The sequence below is a fragment of the Chironomus tepperi genome, unplaced genomic scaffold, assembly GCF_022539635.2.
Source record: "Chironomus tepperi strain 1889 unplaced genomic scaffold, CSIRO-AGI_Ctep_v1 contig_177, whole genome shotgun sequence".
Taxonomy (NCBI): Eukaryota; Metazoa; Arthropoda; class Insecta; order Diptera; family Chironomidae; genus Chironomus; species Chironomus tepperi.
In genome coordinates this window covers 1605985-1629666 of record NW_027226299.1, presented here as the reverse complement: position 1 = coordinate 1629666, position 23682 = coordinate 1605985, and the positions used below count along the sequence as shown (strand labels likewise).

General features: G+C 32.5%; 4 protein-coding genes across 4 annotated transcripts; 1 reads left to right on the top strand and 3 right to left on the bottom strand.

Annotated features, from left to right (window-relative positions):
* Dera (deoxyribose-phosphate aldolase) lies at window positions 1-1735 on the top strand. Its single transcript, XM_070638883.1, has 3 exons — window positions 1-142; window positions 203-556; window positions 1036-1735. The coding sequence occupies exons 1-3, from the start codon at window positions 106-108 to the stop codon at window positions 1581-1583; spliced, it is 939 nt and encodes a 312-aa protein (XP_070494984.1). The 5' UTR covers window positions 1-105; the 3' UTR covers window positions 1584-1735.
* Window positions 1574-4158, bottom strand: LOC139089362 (uncharacterized protein DDB_G0290301-like). Its single transcript, XM_070638884.1, has 3 exons — window positions 4012-4158; window positions 2719-3475; window positions 1574-1859 (listed from the first exon to the last, which is right to left on the bottom strand). Exons 1-3 carry the CDS (start codon window positions 4018-4020, stop codon window positions 1855-1857), a joined length of 771 nt encoding a protein of 256 aa, XP_070494985.1. The 5' UTR covers window positions 4021-4158; the 3' UTR covers window positions 1574-1854.
* A 1147-nt stretch (window positions 4159-5305) lies between these two features.
* LOC139089533 (proteasome assembly chaperone 4) lies at window positions 5306-5662 on the bottom strand. The gene has a single exon (XM_070639086.1). It carries the CDS (start codon window positions 5660-5662, stop codon window positions 5306-5308), a length of 357 nt encoding a protein of 118 aa, XP_070495187.1.
* Window positions 5663-22183: 16521 nt separating this feature from the next.
* Window positions 22184-22940, bottom strand: LOC139089474 (uncharacterized). Its single transcript, XM_070639030.1, has 2 exons — window positions 22827-22940; window positions 22184-22769 (listed from the first exon to the last, which is right to left on the bottom strand). Exons 1-2 carry the CDS (start codon window positions 22832-22834, stop codon window positions 22202-22204), a joined length of 576 nt encoding a protein of 191 aa, XP_070495131.1. The 5' UTR covers window positions 22835-22940; the 3' UTR covers window positions 22184-22201.
* Between the last annotated feature and the right edge of the window lie 742 nt (window positions 22941-23682).

Here is a 23682-nt window from a genome sequence, read left to right as displayed (position 1 = left end):
ACGTATTTTTGGGGTATTGTGTATTGAGTGTTGACTGTAGTGTTTATATAGTCGAATTTGTTGGAACCGGCCGAAAAATTCAAAATTTTATCGAATTTAATCAGAATGCCAGAATTTGAAGTCAATCAACCAATTCCATTCGGTAAGGCACATCAAATTATCTACAAAGACAGTTAAATCATGTAAAATTACTCGTTTTTAGAGGAATCATGGATTGAAAATGTTCATGTAAATCTTCGAGGCCTCGAAGCATCTGTAAAATTGATTGTATCATCATGTCAAGTCACTTCCGATGTTAATAAGGTTGCCTTTGCATTAAAAGCATTGACATTGACAGATTTAACTACTTTAGCCGGTGATGATTGTACATCAAATGTCGACAGATTGTGTATTCGTGCTTGCTATCCATTCTATAAACATTCTATTACTAATGACTCTAACGAGTTCTTGAAAAAACTTCATGTTGCTGCTGTTTGTGTCTATCCAACAAAGGTCAAAGATGCATATGAAACGCTAAAGAGATTAAATATGCTGGATGAAATTCAGATTGCTTCAGGTAATTTTTTATGGATGTTCTGTATGATAATTTATGGAAGATAAGATATGGAAGTGATTTATTGAGTCTGCTGATATGATTTAGTGAAATAGAATTTTAATTATCTTACGCGGAAGCGAATAAAAGACATTTAATTAATAACTGTCTCGGAAGATTTCAAAAATGTTTCGTTAAATTTTTAAGAAAATTTCGTTAAGAACTAAATTCAAAAAATGAAAATACGTTGAAATTTATTTGAATCTCAGAAGATCGTTAAATTTAAATCTTAAAAGTCCGTTAAAAAAGTCAAGTTTCAGTTCAACAAATCTAATAAATTTAATTTAATTGAACATGATTGTCTACATAACTTTTATTGCTTACATTAAACAACTTCATGAATGCACGCAATGAATTTACTTCCATTTGAGTCGATAAAATCAAGTAATTAATTCATTTCAATGCTCATTAACTAACGTAATAAATTTTATGACGTTTTGCAGTTGCTACTGGATTTCCTACCGGCCTCTATCCCTTGCAGTCTCGTCTCGACGAGATCACTTATGCAATCAACAGCGGTGCAACCGAAATTGACATTGTCATTGACCGCAGTCTCGTATTAACGCATCAATGGAAGAAACTGTACGAGGAAGTTGTTGAAATGCGTAAAGCTTGCGGAAATCGTGCACATTTGAAAGCAATATTAGGAATTGGAGAATGTGGAACGATGGATAATGTTTACAAAGCATCAATGATATGTATGATGGGCGGTGCTGATTTCATTAAAACAAGTACAGGAAAGGAAAGTGTTAATGCTAATTTAAATGTCGGATTGTGCATGATTCGTGCCATACAAGAATTTAATCGTCAAACTGGAAAGAAAATTGGATTAAAACCAGCTGGTGGGGTTCGTACTGTTGATGATTCCATTCAATGGCTGATTATGGTAAAAGAGACATTGGGTATGGAATATTTAAATCCACATTTGTTCCGTTTTGGAGCATCAGGATTACTTGATGATATTGAAAAATTTGTATTAAGTAAATGTTGAAAAAGATTTGATTTTATTTAACAAAAAATTACATTCCGAAAGGTACGGAAGCTTTGGAAAGTCTTAAAGCTACTAAAAAATATCACAAACAAGTTTTGTATTAAAATTATAATAAAAGTTGGAGAAATAAAGATCTATGAATGAACTCTAAAGCCATCTTTTGCTGTAGATGTGTACCTTACTAATTTGTATTTTCCTGTTCTGTCATAATATCCATACTGTCCATGAACATCACCATTCTCATCCCTCTCTTCTACCCGAAATTGACGGTTTAATCTGTGTTAATTGGGTTTGTGGATTAATAATTGTGCAATTTTGATGTTAGATTGGGTTTGGAGGCTGGAAGTGACAATTTATTGAATCTACAGACTGGCCACAAAACATCATCTCTTCCACTCCATCCAAACCCTAATATCATTAGAAAATCTTGTTAATTGTTACCCAGCATTCGATCCAAAGTCAAATCCAAACTTATAGCTCTTAGGTCCTTTATGTCCTTTAATTGTTAGGTCAATTTAGTAGTTATGTTAGTCAAATGTCATTTGGTGTTAGCATAGACTGACAAATTAATTGGTCTTTGGCAATTATGATAATTGTCAGTCCATTAATATTAGTAGAAAATGTCAATAGATGCATAATTTGTTAAGTTCTTCCGGATATGTCCCAGATGCTTTTGATATTTATACTGATCTAAAAAATTATGTCTTGCACGCGACTAGATTTTGGGTGTGAAAAGTTGTATAAATTTCTTGAGAAACTGAATTTTAATTTTTAGACATGACCGGTTCAGAAGATGTGATTTTGATCATCATATTCAATTTCATTCAAAGAATTGATTGTTGAAAGGAAGTAATATTTAACGGGATTAAGATGCAGAGTTGGTTCAACGGGAAATTTGATTAAAAATTTAACGTATTTTTGACATTCAAATTTGAGAACCATACAATTTTTTCATAACTTTAACATTTGTATAGTTTTTAACTTATAAGCTATTAGCCTCAATAGATCACAAACATCACTAGCTACTTTAGAACAATCCACAATTATGCAAATCATTGACCTCATTACATATATTTTTTTGAACGGAACTTGTTAGTATTGTACTTAAAAAATAAAATTTAGTCATGTTAATTACCATGCATCTGAAAATCGAGACGAGATGTTGGTTCACTTTGTTCAACAACATAATCTGTCGATTCTGTTAGTAAATCATGCTCATTATGTTCATCATTATTATGTTGTATTAATTCAGGTTCATTGCGCTTTATTTGATGCTTAAGCTTAAGAGTATCCTTACGGGCTTTTAATTTCTTGTCTGTGACTACTTCCTCGATATATTTCTTTTGTTTTCTTGGTTTGTGAAGCATGGCATAATAATTTGGTTCCTCTTGGGATATAGCTGGTGGTGCTAAATCTACATACTCATGTGATTCCTCTGAGGACGGTCTATACAAGACGTACGAATTTTTTTCTTGGTTTTGTGTATTTTGGTCGTCGCTTTTTCTCTTTGGTTGGCTTTGTTGTTGATTCTGTGACTGTTGACTGTTGCTGTAATGGTTGGCTCTGGCTTGCTCCCCCGAATCCGATGATATAAATTGGCCTGGATATAAAAAAGGTGTGATTTGTGCCTGTTGGATTGGCTGAGATTTTTGTTGTTGTGCCTTTTGCTGATTAAGTTGTGCCTGATAAATTCCAAGCAATTGGGCTAAAGTTTGAGGTGATTGAAGCTGCTCTTGTTGCTGCTTTAATAGTTGAATTTGAAGCAATGCAGGTGGTTGATAATATTGCGATAGACTAGACGCGAGTGGTGCATTCAATTCTGTTCCTAATTCACTTTGTATGACTGCTTGATGGGCCATCGAATTGGCACAAAAGGCCATAAAAATTACGAACTGTGTGATAATAGAAATGATAATGATGTGGTTAATGCCGAAATGATTGTTTTTGTCAGCTTTGTTTATTTTTCAAAGTTTATTTAAGATATTTTGCATAATGCATGTATTGTATAATTTTTAAGTGGCAGATTACAGGGACAGAAAGAAATTTATCTAACGGAAATTTAGAATTTGAAAATTTTGATGAAAAATTGTGTCCTGGCTAAATTTTGAATTTTTAAAATACGTTAAAATTTAAACTGCAAAAAGTTATTCAAAATCATTCCTATTATTTTTTTAGATGCTTTAACACATTAATTAAGAGTAAGTACACTTTAATTTACATAAATTGTAAATCATTATCCAATTTTTAAGCACTTTTGAAGATTTTGATTTAAATTTTTAACGAAAGTTGTGTCCCGACTAAATTTCAAATTCCAGAAATCCGTCAGAATTTTATTTAATTCAATGTATAGTTCCTTAATTTTTCCAAAAACTTAATTTTTTGCCATTAAAACTTCAATAAATATTAACACTGAGTAGCAGCAATTTACCAAAAACATAACTGCACAATAACACTTTCTGATCGGAACTGCAATAAAATATAAAAATAATAACTAACAAAACACTCTTCACTCCACCACTTTGCTTGTTGAACGATAACTAAATCGGTAAGATCTTGACGCGTTTTATTTATAATAAAACAAAATTCCAGTAGCCAATCAAGCTGGTCAAACGGAAAGATATTGTTTCTTAGAGACGATATGATAAATACATAGCAGTCAGAGGGAGAGAGAGGAATGAATACGCAAAAAAAGAAGTAATGTAAATATAAAAATCTGGTTTTTGATACAAGCATAATTTATGCAGACACAAAAACAATTGTTTGCATTGCAAATGTAGTCGCTATGATGAATACATTACTTTCAATAAAGATTATAATCATTATTATCTATACAGTCGGTTGCAGACAATTAGAGGAAATTAGGCATGTCTAGTGGCTTAAATTTGATATTTTTTGTTTTCTTACGTTTGTTTTGTACTTGTTATGAAGGGCCACGCTCTATTTTTAGTTAATTTATTTACGAATCGGATTATTTGTCTTACTTTCATGACCATTCATCTATCAAAAATCTTAATAATTTGTGTAATCGTCATAATCGGTGGCAGAAAGCATTTCTCTTTCAATTTCATTTTTGGATCTTATAGGTCGCAGAGCTTAAGGTAATTTGCTGTAAGAAAATTAACGAAAATTTAACGGTATTTTGGAATTCAAATTTAAGAACCATACAATTTCTCAAAATGGTTAATCATTTGTATGGTTTTATCAGAACATTTGTACATCTCTCAACAATATTACTATAAAGTTTGAATTTTTGGAAACCGTTACGATTTGAATTTTTGAAAATCGTTAAAAATTGAATTTTTGATTATAAAATAATTTTTAAAATGCAAAAGTTCTGATATAATTCATAGACAATGTTGTCAAACTAAGCATTAATATAATCATTATCTACGCTCTATAATCCATTGATAATCAAATCTTGTGTGCAGCAATAAAAAAACTCTCACTCTATAAAATTGCATAATAAAAGCAATTTTCTTTTCATTGAGTCCGAATATAGTGCAGTAATGTTTGATCGACATTCAAGAGGTGGATACAACATGGATGAGAATGTCGCATGCCGCTAGTCTATTTCTTTCCGTTTCCTCAATTAAATTCAATTATAAAACTGGTTTTCACATACTTTATATCAAACTTATTATGCTTTATTGTGTTGCATATTGATAATTTAGAGAAATAACATGTGAATTAAGTTAACTTAATTATGAATGAATTATTAATGTCTAAAAGAATTCCGGCCTTTCCTTGATTTCTTGAATTAAGTGTGATTCGAGTACTGGAGCTATCAATCTATCAACGTTCATGTTACAGCTTACAAATACCGGCTTATTGAGTTTAACTGCAAGCTTTTGTGCGATATCAAAAGATTCCATACTTTCAAAAATTGATGTTGTGACTGCTTCACGATTCTGATATGGTGATAAAAGTCCTACGGCTAATCCATCTAGCACTTCTTCATCCTTTTTACCAATGTAAATAAATACAGAATCTTGCATCCTTAAGATACGATAATTCACAACTTGTCCTGCTACTTCTCCAGTAAATAAATGCGAAACAAATGTCGAGGAAGTTGATTTCATGGTTTATGCGTTCTCTAAAAGAAACTAAAGTATTTAAACAATGCTGTCATTTATAATATAATTAATACAATTAACTACCTGCTTGTTAAATAAATTCACTAAGTTTAGTGATTTTGCAGAAATTCCGAATTGTCTACTTTTAGTTGAGACTCAGCACTGAGCGATTTGAATTTTTTGAAACCGTTAAAATTATGTTGACATGAAAATTTTCATTGCTTCAATAAATTGGAAAATAGGCATTGTTCACAGCTGATAAAATGTACTGCTGATAGCGAATATGATAAAAATGAAGGATATTAAGATCCAGTGCAAAGAAAAATTTTCAAATAATCAAATTGATAAAATTCCAATTATTTCATACAGTTTTCCAATGAAATCATCGCTATTTTCAGCTTAATTAATTACATCAACAATTAGAAAATCACCCAGACAAGTGAAATCATAGATGTGACCTAGAAAAACTTAAGCACCCTCTCGCGGACAAGCACACAAGATAAAATTCCATTTTCAACTTCATTCCTGTATCTTAGTCAATAAAATTTCTACATCATACAGCTCACTGCGGCAGATAAAATGCAGAAATGAGAAAACCGGTCACCAAAATGCTAACATTTATGAATAACTTGTGAATTTATAAAGTTACAAAGAAGATAATCTTTTATGAAAAGAAATTGTAAAAATAATGCAATTAATAATGATAAATGCCTTAATAATTTGCAGGTTCCTTTCGTAAGTGACTGACTTATTGTTGCTGCAACTTAATAATTCCATATTTGGAAGACATATTAAGCAATTAAGATTACACATTTTTAGACAAAGACGTGACGAGATCAGAAGTGTTGTTTGCGGACAGGAATTGCACTTGCTTCCAATAAATTGCATTGTATATTGAGGGGTGAAGTATTTAATGCATTTTAAACAAGTTGAACTCCAACCCTCATTTTTATTTCACAACAATATTCAGCCCTTCCGTACTCAATAAATCGAATTATGATAGAAAATTGCTTCGGCTTCTAAAGTTCAACGTCCTCAAAAGATTTTTTTGCATTTATGTGCCTAGAAATAAGCACATTGCTAGACCATTCACATTTTCTCTTTTCTCTCTCTTCCCGTCTCTTTCCACAATTGGATTTTTACTTACTGCTGCTTCTATCTACGCCATCAATGTCATGTTCAAACATGAAGTCGACTTCTTTCTTCTTTTCACATCGATACAACAAAAAAATGTGCAGCACGTCGTTGAGAAAAATTCACAAGCTACAACTTGTTCTGTCATGTAAGAAGAAGAAGACGAGATCAGCACAAGTCAGTGACTAATTATTGTCTTGTTTTTTGAGATAAAAAATAATAATTTTTGGGTATGAGGCTTAACAATATAAGGAATTAAGCTTGATAAACAACATTCTAATGAATCGAATGGAAAGAAGACATGAAGATCAATAAATTTACATTTGGGATATGCCACGCTGCATCTCAGTTGCCTCATATTTTGCGCATCAGAACTGAATTATACAATAAAACAGCGAGGAAAGGAACACGCGATGCAGCAAATTTGTCATTTTGAATTTACATCTTATGTCAATCAAATTCTGTGGCTGCATTTCAATTTAAAGTGATGAAATCATTTCTGAATCTGCGATAAGATCGCAAAAAGTTTGATGCTGAATAAATAAATTTTAAATAATCCATCCATCAACAGCACTCAAAAAAAGATCCAGTAAATGGAACTAAAGCAACAGCAAATATTCATTAATTGATATTTCATAAATTAATTGAAAGACAAAGAAGTAAAGTGATCGATCGTTGCCTTTTATGTATCGAGCATTTATTCAAGTGAAATGTGAAGATGTGAACTGGAACCTTCATGTAAGTTATGACTGCAATTACTCTTAATTCAATATTGAACTTCTTTCTATTGTTTACAGATTCCAAAAACAGTCATGAAGATGATCAACATTGGTCAACAATGCTGCAACTATGGACGGTCAATTATGCTTCTGTTGCGCATTATCAGCAACAATGATCAGCATAGACGTTGAGATTTGGAGCACAATAGAAGAATTTATGCAACAAGCAGTCACTCAAGTGATTATTGCGTGTGCAAATGTCATGTCTATTGTTCCATTAATCTTTTTCGCGTCATTAGCCTTTCAACTTTCAAGCTCAGCCTTACATAGAAATGATATTATAGTTTGCCACTTAATTGGCACTAACTTCACTATTTGCAGACCATTTTCGAGTCAGTTTTTGATTAAAATCTGTAAATCCAACAAACATCAATTACTGCAATTCATTTGGCTTCTCATTTCGCCTTGTTTTGTCTTTCCATTGCTGTTGTATGTGTGTATGTCCACGCTGCAGACACACTGACTAAATGTTGAAATAAATTTTTGACTCGAAATGTTAAGGACAATCAATTTACGGCAAATTTATTGCAAAATTTACAGTCAGAAAATTGATTTGAGAATTACAGCAACAGCAATGAATTTGTTATTGTGAACATCAATCCTTTATGTCTGCCTTTATTTACGACCATCTGCGGATTTCATCATTTTTAGACAAATTTCCTTTGCAGGGTGAGGGGTAAAATCCCCGAAAAATATTATTCCCACAGCCCAGCGGGATAAAAACCCCGAAAACCGCAAATTTTTATATGTTCCCTGCGGGATAATATTCCCACTTAGAAATGTACGTGGGATTATTATCCTGCCGGGAAAATATTAATCCCACATATATTTTCAAGTTAGATTTTTATCTTCCAGGAAGATAATATTTCCACTTACATTTCCAAGTGGGAATATTATCCTCGTGGGCCACGATTAAAATCCTGGTTTAACAAATCCGGGAATTAAAAGAGTCCTTGTGGATAAAAATTCCACTTGTATTTTCAAGTGGAGTTTTTATCCTCAAAGATTTTCAAAGATAAAAATTTCGCTATTGTTCGCTTATTTTAGCGAATTTGTAGTATTGTAGAAGGTTTAATTCCAGATTTAGTTCGTGGAGAAACTGGATTTGTGTTTATGGTCGAGGAAGAGACTAAGACTCTACGCGGAAGAATTATGTCAGCAACAGCAATGAATTTGTTAGCTTGTGTACATCAATCCTTTATGTCTGCCTTTACTTCGTATTTCTTATTTTCATGACCATCTGCGGATTTCATCATGATTTTAGACAAATGATTCCTTTGACAATAACAAAAATATGCAAGAATGTTGCACAATCAGCACTTAGACGGAATCAATTTTGAGTCCACTTTTATTTGTTGTCCTCAAATTTATTCAGCGAAGCTTTATTCTTGGAAATTACGACACGTACCCAACTTTACACTCAGAATTTATTCTACTTCATTTCGAAATTCATCAAGACTTCAACAAACAAAATGCAAATTTCCTTAAATAATGGAAGTGAAGCAACATGAAAAATTGGTTTTGAGACGTACACAAATGACTTCTTATTTCTAAGAGATCTTCTTGAATATTTTAAGAGTTTATTGAGGTAAGAATGTGTGACTATTAATAGACACAGTGTTGATCATGAATGGACATGATTTGCAGACTGGAATCTTTGAGCTTTTGACTTTTTTGAGGATTATTTCAATGTTTTGTGACTTTATATCATATTTGAATGATCCAGTCAACATCCAGTACCGCAAATTCATGAAATATTGCATGTCAGGCACAACAAAAGCTTGTCATCCATAAACATGCAACGACAAACTTCCTCTCCTTTTCCCATTCCTAAAGCTCTTTGCAGGTAATTCACAACTCAGCACAAAAGGAAATCCAAAGCACAAAAAGTTCTCATGCATGCCACTGCAAATATTTGGAATTGCACAAAAACAAGGCAGAAAAAAATTAATAAAACACATTTGATGTATGTGTCTGCTTCCAATGCGTTCATGTTCAATTTTTTGTGTTGCCTTTTCATATGCAGCACTGCCATTTTGCTTCATATTTGCCATTCACAAAAAAAACAAGCATTAAAAAATCCAGAATTGCGGTCAAATACATTGAACTTCTCTCTGTCTAATGTGCATAAATGGAATTGAGTAGATACAGCACAATACTGCGGCATAATGTGAGACTTGTACTTGATTTATGATGGCGTGAATTGGCAGGGCAATAATCATAAATCCAAGTCAATATTTCGATGCAGTTTTTGCCTTCTTTTCTCACTCAAAAGTCACAACTTTTATGAGGTGAAGAAATATTAAATGAGTTACAGTTACTGCTGCTAGCTGCTCATTTTCAAGTCCTTCTAGCCTCAAACGCACACATCATAATGAAATAAATTAAGCAAATAGAAATGAAGAAGAAGAAATGAAAGAGCAAAAGGTGCCGAGTACGTCGATTAAGTATTTTGTCATGTCGCAAAAAATTACTTTTTAGTAGCAGTGCTTAATGCCTTTCTGTATGTTTTGTAACACACTCCATCCATCCATCGCACTACTATTATTGCTGCATTGTAATTCATTTGACTTAATTGAGAAAGATCAGAGGGAAGGTGTGTTAAGTTATGGCGAAAAGTATGGCAAGTTCCAACTTTTTTTCGTTCCATTGTGTTCGACTTTTTGGGGGCATGCTTGAGGAACTTGTTATTTCCAGTGTGCAATCATATTGAGGATTGACACTTGATTTTGACTAGATCCAGTAATTTACTCAATTAAAATGCGCTTTATGGACCAAATTAATAGAATTTCCTGACTCGATCCACAATCTTCATCGCGCACATTATGTGCCTTTATTTATGTCTCATTATTGCCTCAACTACCTTTCTCCTTAAACACAAATAAATTTTGTAACCTTACATCAGTTACGAAAGCACTTGAGCGTATGTGAGATGAGCGACATAATGACTCAATGGAACCGATAATCGTATTAAGGCACTGAAATTGTAAAGTGACAAAAATAGTTCCAGTTGATGCTTAATTGCGCAAATAAATTTGCCGAACGCAATCAAAGTACATTTCTCAATTAATTACTCCATCATCATCATCGAGAGTAAGTAACAGACACCCGGCAATGTCGACAGTCGTGTGCAATTTTCATATTAAGTCATTTATCACATTTTAACTTCAGCGCACTGTGTTGACATTACGAAAAATGTAAAGTATAAAAAAATTTGTTTAAGCACAAAAATTATGTCACATCGAGTGACGAAGTCTCATCTTGTTGCTGTGTGCTGCATTGTTTGCATTTTGTGCTTTTGAAATCTTCTTCTTTTGCTGTGTTGTGCTTGTTCTCGTGTTCTTCATGGACCATTTGTTGTTTAGCTTTTTTTCGTGTGTTAAGCATGGCAAGAAATAGGAACAATAAGAAGAATAATTGCTGTTGGCAGTGACACCTAAATTGCAAATCGTAATTTGATTCTCGTTATGTTTTATTTGCTCTTTTGTGCTTTCAATTTTCTCACTCGATCTGTGATCTGTGACTTAATAGGAGTCAAGAGATAGAGAAGCACCCGAGTGGCACAGCATGTTGCTCAACACGAACTTTATGTGTCTTTGTACTTCTGAATCCAAATCTGAACATCCAGATCAAGTAATAGATAAAAGAGAGCACTTTCTATGGCTAGCTCAGGACATGTATAGCTCGGGCAAGTTAGTTGACACTAAAAATATGCAATTGCATGCTAAATATCGCACAGCAAGCACCAACAAACGAGACAAGAACAGCAAATTGATGTAAAAATTAATAAAATAAAATCGAAACGGCGTTGCTTAATGTCGAATGATTCTTGCACCATCTCATTTGATTCAATAGTAAACAGCAACAACGACAAGCAAAGCTAGCAAGTTACAAGCATGTTGAGTCAAAAAAAGAAGTGACGCAAAGTGACTCGCATTAGATTTTGCAACAATTTTTCATAGCTTTTTCATCATTTTGGTCGAGTGCCAATTAATGTGAGTTTCCTCTCTCTTATATCCGATTACTAATACCTAGGTGATTTCCATATTTCATTCATAGCTACTTCAACTAAACGACTGTCCATGTCCACTGTGTGCGGTTTCAATGAAAAAGGTCAGAAACAAAAAATTGAGTCAATACTTTTTTGTGAGCTCATTTCCAAATATTTTTTATTGTTGCTGCTACATTTGTGTCGTCACAGCAGCACTCAGCAATAACATGACATTGCACACATTCGACAATTTTGCTCTCGCTGCTCAATTTTTTCGGAGTTTTGAAAATTTTTCGAGTTTTACAAAATTTTTATTTAATTTTTTTCATTGTTCCTTCTTCTTACTCTTGTTGTTACTGCTCCGACATTGAAATATGAAAACATCAGCACAACATAAACTTATGCTGACTCTAGCCACGTGAGTTTTGTGTCAATAAAGTATAAATGAGTATAAAACATTCAATGTTGCAAGCAAAACATTAAAACATTGAGCATTAAACATTTCCTCAGATGTTTTGTAACATATGATTTACACATAAAAATATTGTACACAGTAAAAAAGATCAGAATTATATGCAGGCACATGTAAACACAAAGTCTCGACACAATCAAGTTATGTGATGAAACAATCAGCATGGAAGTAAATTGAATGATTTCCACACAACACAGAAAACATTGCCATTTTGTCCAATTACATCATTTTATTAATGCGGCAAGCACGATGTTTTGTGAAACTGCTATAGCTCGTCGTCGACGTTGACGAGTTGCTTTTTTTGAATGCGCTGGTGACCGAAAAAATAAAACAAAATCGATTTTTCTTGCACAATATCTAAATGCATATCAGCACTATCGTAGTGCACTACACGAATGTTTATCATCATCGTTGTTGCTAGTTGACGCGATGTGAGAATTTAAAAATAGAACTAGAAACTGCTACTCGAACTTGCAGCTATGGCTTTACTAGTTTATTGACCCACATACATTTTCGTTATGTGAAAAACATTCTAAGCAAGCATATTGTAGAACGTAAATGAATGCTGAGATGATTTAATCCTTTAATTAATCAAAATGCTCCCACATATGGTTGATTGATGTTGCGTACCGTATGTTAGATCATGGATATAATAGCCGAAAAAAATCTAATTATTGGTATTAGTATCATGAAAGAAAAATCCCCTTGAGATTACCATATAATAGCTGACAGACCTCATTCATCATATAAATCACTCAAAGCAAAGTTGAAATCAATGCAACCTTTACACATGTCATCGCAGCACCTACACGGTATGTGAAAGTAACAATCTTTGTGTAATGGAATTTTGAAATATTTTTTTTTCTAAAATATGTAAATCCAATTCATCATTCAATTCGCACAGCCCGCACATAATTCAAAAGGATTTCAACACACACATTTTTTTTATTTTCTTTTACTTTTCGACATATGAACGGCAAGCAATATGAGCGACCTGATATCGACATCGAGATATACACACAATGTATTTGCAAAATATTTTATTATTTCTGTGCTTTTTTTATAGTCGCAAAAAGGCAATGGATTGTGTCATGTATGTAAGACAGTGCACTTACAGCAAACAGTATATGCGTAAAATGCGAGATGAAAGAGAAAAAGGCGAGGCTGAATGGTATTGAAAATGCCCGCAAGAACTAAAAGCAGGACACACGGTGCGGTACATAATGAAATGGCAAATTCAGACTTCAATTTCGATTTGAGTGCGTTTTGCGCAATGTCTTCAAATTGCTTACGAAACTGAAAAATTGAGTCAAATCTGTTGGATGGAACTGACTATTGCACTCAGAGAAAGAGAAATGCGGAACTGCGTTAGGCAACTTACTACTTTCTTCCATTCATTTTTGTCAGCTATTTTGCATTACGTGAAGCATCAATTTCATTCACCTTTTTACTTTAATTGCCTTAAAAACTTTCTTGTTGACTTTAAAATAATATTTTTTATACACAAAATAATCCAATTAAATATGACATAGCATCGCCCACACCAGTCACTGACTTCGAAATTGTATCAGGTTACTTGAAGCATTTTATGAATCAAAACTGACAGAAACAGACGACGAAACGAGTTTGAATGGATTTGATGGCTTTTGTGTATCAATAATCTGTCATAAATTTGTCATTATCATTGGAACTGATTCCTCCTATGTTTTTATTATGATAATAATGGAATCTGATGCTGATCATCCTGTTGATTGTTATGATTAATCTATTATTACTGTAGCATGTGCTGAATTCCAAAAAGATTTCCTTATCAATAACAAAAACAGCATCAAATTGTGCAGCATGAACACTTTGACAGATTTTTTACGTCATAAGCAGTCACAGCTCAATTGTAGTCACGTTGCTTTGTCGAATTATCGATGTTGACTCAGAAAAAACAAAGGTTTTGTCAACTCAGCTTTTGAAAGGTAATCGGCTAGGGATTGCAAGAGATTTCAAGATGCCGAAATCATGCAGCAAGCACATTTACATGTTTTGTGGATTTACGTCTCAAGACAGATTGATGGATGTCATGTATTATTTAATTTTATTGGCTGTTGCAATTTCATTTTCGGATACTTTTCATCTCATTTTGGATATTTTGGAGCTGCTTTTTGATTTATGAAATTTCATCGATCAGTTATGTACACACATACACATCTCATTGGAACTTGAAGTCTGTTGACATTTTAACGCATTTTGATTGATTGAAAATTGTCTTGTTCCAATAATAATTTCATAATAATTATCTAGTGCTTGATGGACATAAGAAACAATGATTTGAGTTAATTAAATTTACATCACAATGGGATGCTGATTGGTCTTAGCACGTGTCATTTAGAGGCTTCAAGAACTACTTTTATGCGTAGGAAGAAGAGGCATAGACTGTGATTTTATTGAGGAAGTCAGTCTTAACCATAAAATGTTGACCAATTATGATTCATGGATCAAATTTCAGCAGTTTATTGACCATTTGTTCAGTTTGTAGAACTAGACTTCCATCTGGATTCTCAATTGATGCTTTAACATGATTTTCTTAATTTATGCCAAGCAACGTTCATCAAGATTTTGCAGCAGCATATCCACTTTGAGTTCTAAGAAAATAGAAAGGAACTTTCCTGTTAAAACTATGCAGCTGGACTTTTTAACTCGAATTCACTTTGCATCAATTCACTTTCATGTCCTTTCCCTACCATAAAACTCCTTATTTGCATAAATTAAATCATCAGCTGTAAAAGAAGGAATAAAGCAAGTTTTATGATTTTATGAGTATTGCGACTAAATGACATCGACATGAAACCCTCCCACAATGCTTGTGTTGGATATAAGATGAAATTCTCTTAATTGCATTTAACGTACACAAATATTTTTATGGTGCAAATCGCATCGAGAAATATTTCTTACCTGCTACATCTTTTGTTCCTTCTTATTCCTTTATTGTTCTATTTTATTTTTAAATGGAAACTGATCCTGAATAGCATAGAAGAGAACGGCACATAAATGGAACACAAAAGACTAGAAAGATGAAAAAACAAAATGCAATTTCGGAGATCCTTTTGATAAACTTCATCATCATCACCATCGATTGTGTTTTGTGTGTCGATATACAAACATAGAAATGTAGGTAGTAAGATGCAGCAACAAGGTAAGAATTCACTTCGTGCAGTGAAAAACTTTGCATCGTGGATAATTTTTTTATAAACTTCTCTTCATCTCTGCCTTCCTACATCCTTCATCCTGTACACAGGCATAAATTCCAGTGCATAATGACTTGATTGTGTTAGTAAAAAGGTTTATGTTTGGACTCAAAATGAGTCGGTGGTTGTAATTGGGATTGTACGACAGATGCACAGATTGCAGATGCATTTTTATGCATTTCGTCGTTTCTATTTTGGTTGTTCTGCTTTGCAACATTTTTCAGTGAAATTTCACATGATTTTAGTCCAAACGATGCTCTGTGCCTTCATAGAGTGCATGATAATTGACAAAATTACATTAAATGTGGACATAAATCAAATTAGAACTGCTAATCTCAAATTCAATTAAAATTCGTTGTCCAATGAGACAATCCTGACACCACTTATTGAATTACGTCTAAATTAATTTGCTGTTTCTTAGGCTGTAAATTTAAGTGCTAAATGAATTATCTGCTATTGCACAAGAGCAGGCAGTGCCGCTTAAATTAATTAAGAAAAATCCTCGTAATTCAATTTACTTCCTATTTAATTTTTTGTATACTATTCTTGTTGTTGCTGTTCCTTATGCCTTTCTCAATTGTGATTGCCAAGAGTATATCCAAAAAATAAAGAAATCAGCATGTAAGGTATAACGCCATTATTAGTGTAAATTGGTATAAGTTACTCAAAACAAATTTCATAGAACTCTTTTAACAAGTTCTTTGGGTGCGTATTGAGGAACAAGTAAGGAAGACTGTCTATAGATTGCTGAATCTTATAGTGCATCTCAGTTCCTTTAAAGATACAAGTCATTTAAAAACAAACAAAATGAAACTCAATTTATAAAATTCAGTACAAAACATAAAGCAGTCATTGAAAAAAAAGGATCGATTTTGGATGTGTGTAGTGTCGTGTTCTGTTGTTATTGCACAGACATTTAAAACTTTTACATTTTTTCTCTCCTTTTGCTCTTCTTTTCCTACCAAAAAAAATTATTTCGATTTTTTTATTCCATAGAAATTTTGTAAAAGGTATTTAAACAGAAAAACGAAGGCAGATGTTTCCTGTGAGGAGCCTCAAACAATTTTCAGATGCCTTTAAAATGTAAATAACTATACTCTGTCTATACTCATACATTTGTATGCATGGGAAGAGAACTGATAATTTTTTCAGATAGTCAGTCAGTCAGTGAGACAAATTTTTAAAGTCAATTGGATCGATAAGAGGCAGCGCTTGAATTTCTTAACGGATTCACGGTCAGAGTCATGGATGGCATTAAGTCAGAAATAATATTTTGAATGAAGAAATAGAAACAGCGACAACAGTTATTAACAGAAGTAGCTATGAACTTGAACAACATCGAAAATGTTTGTTCGAGGTGATGTGTGTTGCGGTATTCAAGAGCGAAACTCTTGCGAAACTATGGCAATGAACATTTTCAGCTCTTTTTTTTCTTCTCTCGCTCAGTCTTTTTTCTATGTCTATATAGTTGCACAATCAATAAATGTTCAAAATAGAATTGATGTTGATTTATTGAATTTTCATGTATTGCATGCTCAATACTTGTTTGTTGTCTGGGACAATCTGTGGACATCTTTAATTGTTACTAATTCATATGCAAATGATGTCCATTTAATCCTTAAAAAGTAATTTGAGTGACAATATTTTCGGGTTTTAAGCACCTCAAGATTCTCATTTTAAGAGTTTTACAAGGATTTATGAAAGGATTATTGACACAATCGTATCAGTCACATGCACAGAAGTCTCCTATCACTGCCTGAATATATTTATCTAGTCATAAATCCTATGAAACATTCACCTTAAAGCTCCTTATGAATGTTTTTATTTCATTTCCATCCGAACAATGAAAAATCGTGTTCCAGTGCACGATGGATATACGGTAAGTAAGTATAAGAAGAGACAAAGAAATTTGCAAGCAAAAGTTCATTGATAACATAAAACTGAACTGCATTGTAGAATAGAAAGGAGTTCCATCTGATTTTCTGTACTTACATCGGATCAAAAATTCAGTCAGTAAAGGCAACAAGCTTGCTTATTTTTAATATCGAGGTCAACAACATAAAAAAATTATGCAACAGAATTTAGTTGGCGAAAAAATTTTGTGCTGTGTGCTGTGCGTTTAGTATTGAATGCCTTGCGATGGTGGTGATGACGAAGATTACGAAATGTCGGTGCTGACCTCTAAAAATTAAGAATTCGTCCTTGAAAAAATTGAAAATAAAACATTCAATGGCTAAAAATACTTTTTTTTCCCATTCCCTCTCACGAATTTCGGAAGCATGCGTTTGCTCTTATTACTTACAATGTGCTGTAAAGTGTTTTTCTGATAATTTTTACGACTTGCAAAGAATCCCATTCAAGACTTATTATTCGATTTGATGCTTATTAATTAAAGACTCATAAATTCAGGCAATAAATAATATATGGAGTCTCAAAAAGTAGGTAAATTGCTACTGCCGTAACATAATAGTGAGCAATTCTACTCAAATAAATCGAAAATGCAATTAATAATTCCGTTGTGCCTGTATTCGTGCAAGTTTGTGATGAAAGAATTAATTCAGATAATCAATTAAGACATGAGATTGTGTCCGCAAACATTCAGCACATGTTTGAGTTTAGTTTAAGCGCCAAGTCATGTGAGAATTTGCAAAAGAGCAACTTTTGACATTCTTTAATCTTGTTTTTCATGTCTCTTTGTGTTTGAAATATGCACGTACTCTTTGTGGTCTAGCCTAATTTTATTAATTTATTGGACATACCTGGTCTAGAATTAAATGCCTAGTTGTTGATAGAAATTTGGAATTTTTAATGACGTCATTTTCGAAGGTTGCTGAGATAAAAATAATTTTGATTTAATTTAACTGTTAGATTTTCAAATAAATTCTAGATCAAATATTCAGCACGATTAGTGCCTATTTGTGAGTATAATTGCAGATGGATGCAAATAAGATCGACCTTAAATGTCTAAAAGTAAAACAGCAGCAGCAAGCAGCAATAAGTACCAGCAATAAGCAACTCGTTGATTTCTTCATCGATGTAATGTTAATGTTAATCTAATTTGGAGTTTTATGCTTTATGGAGGTCAGCAACTTTGAGGCCAATTCTCATCATTCTCATTATTATTAACCAAACCAGCACACAACACAGCACAAAGTCATTGAAATTCAATTAATTTTCTCTTCGTTTTTTGCATGAAAGATTTTGGACTAATTTATGGAACTGCTGCTAATGCTGTAATTGTTTACTTCCTGCCAGCATAATTTTCAGTTGCTGCAAAGAACTCGCAATCTTCTTTTTTCGGGAGAAAACAGTCTTTCCGTCTGCATTGCTGAATCATTTTATGCTTTCTCTATCTATTCCAAATTCACCGCATTGAACAGCAATGTTGCGCAATACGGATTCGCACACATAAAATTGAAAATGGAAAGGAAAATTTTCTTCTTTTTTCTTTCGTTTTCATTTTCATTCTCGTGGAAATTTTCACTTCTTTTTCTTCATTTCATGTCTGTTGCTGTTTGTGCTGCTCATGTTCTATAATTAAGGCATTTATGCATTACCATTTGAATGTAAATGCAGACCTGATGAATATTACTGTGCAGCAGCATAAGAATATCCTGCGACAAGAACAACTTACTGCATTCAATTAAGCGATTAAATTCTGCGTCAAAAAACTTTTTAGTTCCTTTCTGGATGTTCGAAAATTGACGCGGCGTCAAAAAATCAGCATTGAACATAAACATTTCCGACATGCCAATCGACTGCAATGCAAAATATGAGAGAGTTAAAAAATGTGGAAGCAGAACACGGCACAGACACATCAGCAGTGCGAAAAATAAAGACAAGAAAAAAAGACCGCGGCAGTTATGGCAGCACAAAATACAATTCCAATCATGAACATGCATTTATGAGACTATGCTGATATTATGCAGCTTGTGGCTTATACTGAATCTTGGATGTAGCTGGATTCTTGTTACTGGATGTGATTTTGAATCAGTTTGTTTGACTGGCTGTTAAGTTTATATCCACAAGCCCTACAAATGCGCTATATTAAGTATCAGTTCCATACTCGTCCCATTTTTTGCAGACATAATGCACAATCAAGTAATATGGCAACATAGCTGTCTATTAAACAGCACTAAAATAAATGCAATGCATAAAAATGTTTCTTTCTTTTTTGCTGCTTTTTATTTTCGTGTTGAACTGCGATTGTTTTATGTTGTCGCATAATATCGTTGGATATTCTTCCTGTATTATTTTGCTACTTCCTACAAACTACTTGTACATTATGCATCGTACATAACCAACTGACATAACAATTCAGAGTAATGAACTCGGTTGTTTTGCAATTAACTAGATTTGTTCCTTAACATCAGCTCATGATTTCATGTTAAGTGCTGTTTTGAAATTTCAATGGAAGTTGCCGAAAAAAAAGATAATGCTGATGAGCGTAGGTACGCATTTTACACCTGCCACATGCTTCCACATAAATTGTGTATTTTTTGCATTATTTTTATGTTCTGTTCTGTTCTTCATTCGATGATCGCCTTTAGGCTTCACAAGAGAGCATTTTAGTTGAATCTTCTTTTTCGTCATCTCCTTATGCTTATTATTATTCTACTATATTATTTTATACACAAAAATATACGTAGATTGAGAATTGAAAATGAGTCTTTGAAATTGGAAAGAATCAAAAGAAATGAGAATAAAAATACTAAACAGATGGTAAATATTCGTTAAAAAATATAAAAAGTTCTCCTTTGAATTATTTAAAAGAGAATAAGAAAGACATGAAAATTAATCCTGTTTTTGTACATATCCTTTTGATCCATCTGCATTTGATTTCTTCACCCACATTGCACGAATCTCTCTTTGTGGTAAATGTAAAAGGTAAGAATGGAAAGGAAGTGAAATGAAGTTTTTTATGTAAATCAAAATGTTACGATACATAAAATTCAACAATCAGACATAATGGAGAAAGAGTGAAGGCATTCCAATCATTCAATATTTGTTCTTCCCAAGACATAATGCGCTATGGCTTGAATTACAGGCCAAGGTGATCAAATACAGACTGAACTGGTGTTTTATGAATTAATTTTTTGTGCCTCAATTTGAAAGGATTTTTTGTTGCTCTGTACAAGAATGTAAGTGACGCCTTCCTATACCAATTTGTTCAATTACTCGTGGGATTTGCCGTTAGTTAGTAGTGCAAAAATAACTGTAAATTATTTTTGTTGTTCCTTAATATTGAGTACTTCAAGGTTAAGAACACTTCCGGCACCCATGAAGAGACACAACTATTCCGTAATAGACAAAAACTGACCTGCCTTTGCGATAAGAAGCCTTTGAAATATTAAGGTACGGAAGTTGATGTCGTAAATTTAGGAGAAATTAGACATAAAACTTTTCTTTTATTTTTACTTCCATTCAATTGCATTTGGTTCTTTTGTGAAAGTAATTTTTGTGTTAGACGTGCATTGCCAACTTTCTCATGAGTTCATCATCGACTCAATTCAATTTTATTGAAGAAGAAGAAGTAAAAAGAAGTTTAATAAAAAGAAGAAGTAACTCACCTTCCCACGAGCATTGTATATAGAATCACACCAAGCGACCACATGTCAGCAGCTTTGCCTGAGTATGTAGTATTTGCTCTTAAAATCTCTGGAGATACATATGCTGGACAGCCTCTCTTGTCATGCAGTAAATCTTCTGTTGGATTATCAAGCACTATTGCATCCTCTAATGACTCTAATTTAATATGTGTTCTGGAAAATAAATTAAATAAAATTAAGTATTGGACATGACATAAATTTCCACTATTGTCTTCAATTCCTTGCCATAAGAATTCTAACCTCGAAAAACTGAATCAGTATGCAAAAAGTTGCTGTTAATAAATTTAATTAATGCTCATTTTTGAACAGAGCTAGACCGACACCTAGACGGCCTTTAGCAAATTACTTGTGTTTGTCAGCAATTTTTATGTAGTGCCATTTTAGGATGCACGTACACAATAAAGAAAAGAAGAAAATATTAATCTTAATTATAGTCACTTCCATTATTATTCCATTTTTTGGCTATCTTATTGTGCTTAATTAGTCAGCCAAAAAGTTTTCTTTTCATGTATTCATCATAATGCTCATATGAGCAATTTGTGTGGTTTTTCGATCTTTATTATTTTGGAAGTCTTTCAAATTCTTTTCATTTCTATTTCGATGATTTATTCATTACAGACAACAAACTCAATTGATGATTAAATAATTCGCTATGTCGCAAAAAATTTCAGTTTCAAATTTGAGTATATTTTGATACTAAATTTAAATTTGAAATACTTTCAATTATAACGATTGTGAAATTTATGCAGGAAAACGTGAACAGAGAACGAGAATGGCTTCATTTGCCCTTTCATCTATTTAGCATACAATTAAAATTAAAATTGTTAGATTTTAATCTGTATTTAAGTTTGATTTGAATGTTAGCACGGAACACTAATTTGTAGTATTTAAATTAAGTTTCTGAATAATTGTGATCTTAGCGATCTCAAATCTTGAACTCTCAAATTTTATGAGAAATCCGTAAGTATGCAAAATCACATAGAACCCACACAAAGTAAACCGCAAATCGAATTCTATTGCTGAAGGATTCATAAGTATCTTAATAGTTCTCACGAAATCTAACTCAAGATCACCACAAGAAAGTCTCAAAATGTGTATATAAATTAATGCGGTGGGCATTAGACATTCCCATTTTATGATTGTCCTTTTGAATTACTTATGAAAATCTAGTCGTTGGATTTATTGATAATTTTTGGAATCCAATAATGCACTTACATTTCAGTGAAGAACAATAACGTAATGAAATTATTGAAGAGTATTACTAATATAAAGAGAGAATTATATGATGTATCAAAACTTAAGTAACTAAATGGCTTATTGATGTTTATTCAAGAAGCTCTTCATCACGCTTCTTCTTGCAAATTACACAGCACAGCTTGCAAAGGCATGTAAGGACAACGAGGGTAGCAACTGCAGCTATAATTATGTACCAATAATGATCAGTAACGATCTTCCAGAAATCAGTTTGTGTGAAATTGTTCCACCAATCATTCCACCAGCCAAACCAGTCAATACCTTCCGACTTGTCAGCATAACAACTCTTAATTTGATCAACAATTGCTTCCTTTGTTGCGATCAATAGCAAACTTGTAAAGTTTCCTGGATCTTTAGTAGCATTGCGAAGAATTTTTTCGATGCACTTCCATTCTGTTGTATTCAACTGGATCTCATGTAGATAATTAATTACTTTCAATGACTGACACTTTGGATGTTCGATTGAGCCAACTGTTGAATCAATAGCTGGTGAATTCATATGATTAGTGCCTGTTGGAATGTATGGCTTTTCTTCAAATCCAAAAAATGATTTAATTGATGCAAATGCATTTTCACCAAAATCTATTTCACTTTTTGTTGGTGAAACCAAAAAGATTGCTAAGGCAACCAAAATTAAACTAAAAATGATAATCATCATTAGTAATGTATCTTAATTAATAATTTATGCACGTTACCGATTCATTTTGTACTCTAATTAACCAAATATTTTTTAATTTGTCAGAAATTTTGTTTTCAGTTTTAACCTCGTTTTTTTCGTTAAATATTCGTTAAGATTTTTTCTCAAATTTACTAACACATTGAAAAGTTTGCGTAAATATAAATTACTAAAATTTAGATGTAAATAAGCAGAATAAAAGAAATAAACAGTTACTTAAGCTTAGTTAAGAACGTAGACAATAATTTAAATATAATTTAGAATGACAAAAGTGATAATTTGTGTAATTTATTGCAAAAAATAAAAATGAAAATATTTTTTGCTATTGTTAGTCAGTGTTAGTGTACAAAAATCGTTAAAAATTTGAAATATTAAAAAATGTTGATAGTTTAAATTGGTGTTGAATCAATGAACAAAATTAATTAATTGCTGATTGAAGATAGCTTTGTTTAAACTCGATCAGCACACATGTTTTACGATAATTTAAAAATACTAAACATAAATCTTTACTATTGCAACAAGTTCTAATTTAATACAGTTTATTTCTTAACATGAGAAATCAAGTGAGTAATTTCTATCATCTTCATCCGTGATGAATGAAACGTTCAAATAATGCCAAAATGTGTAGTTAATTAAAATTCACATTTTATTAACAATTTATATCTAGCAATACATTCATAATTTTCAACAACAGGCAAATAAATTGCAATATTTAATGGGGGTCTACCCGACATCAAGCTGAAAACCTTGAATACATTGCAACAAAAAATAATGTTTTTTTTATCATGACGACCGAGATCTAATGGCCATGAACCACATGATTCATTCGATAAGAATTTTGCCAAAAATCGGAATTTCCTGTCGAGACTTGCTTC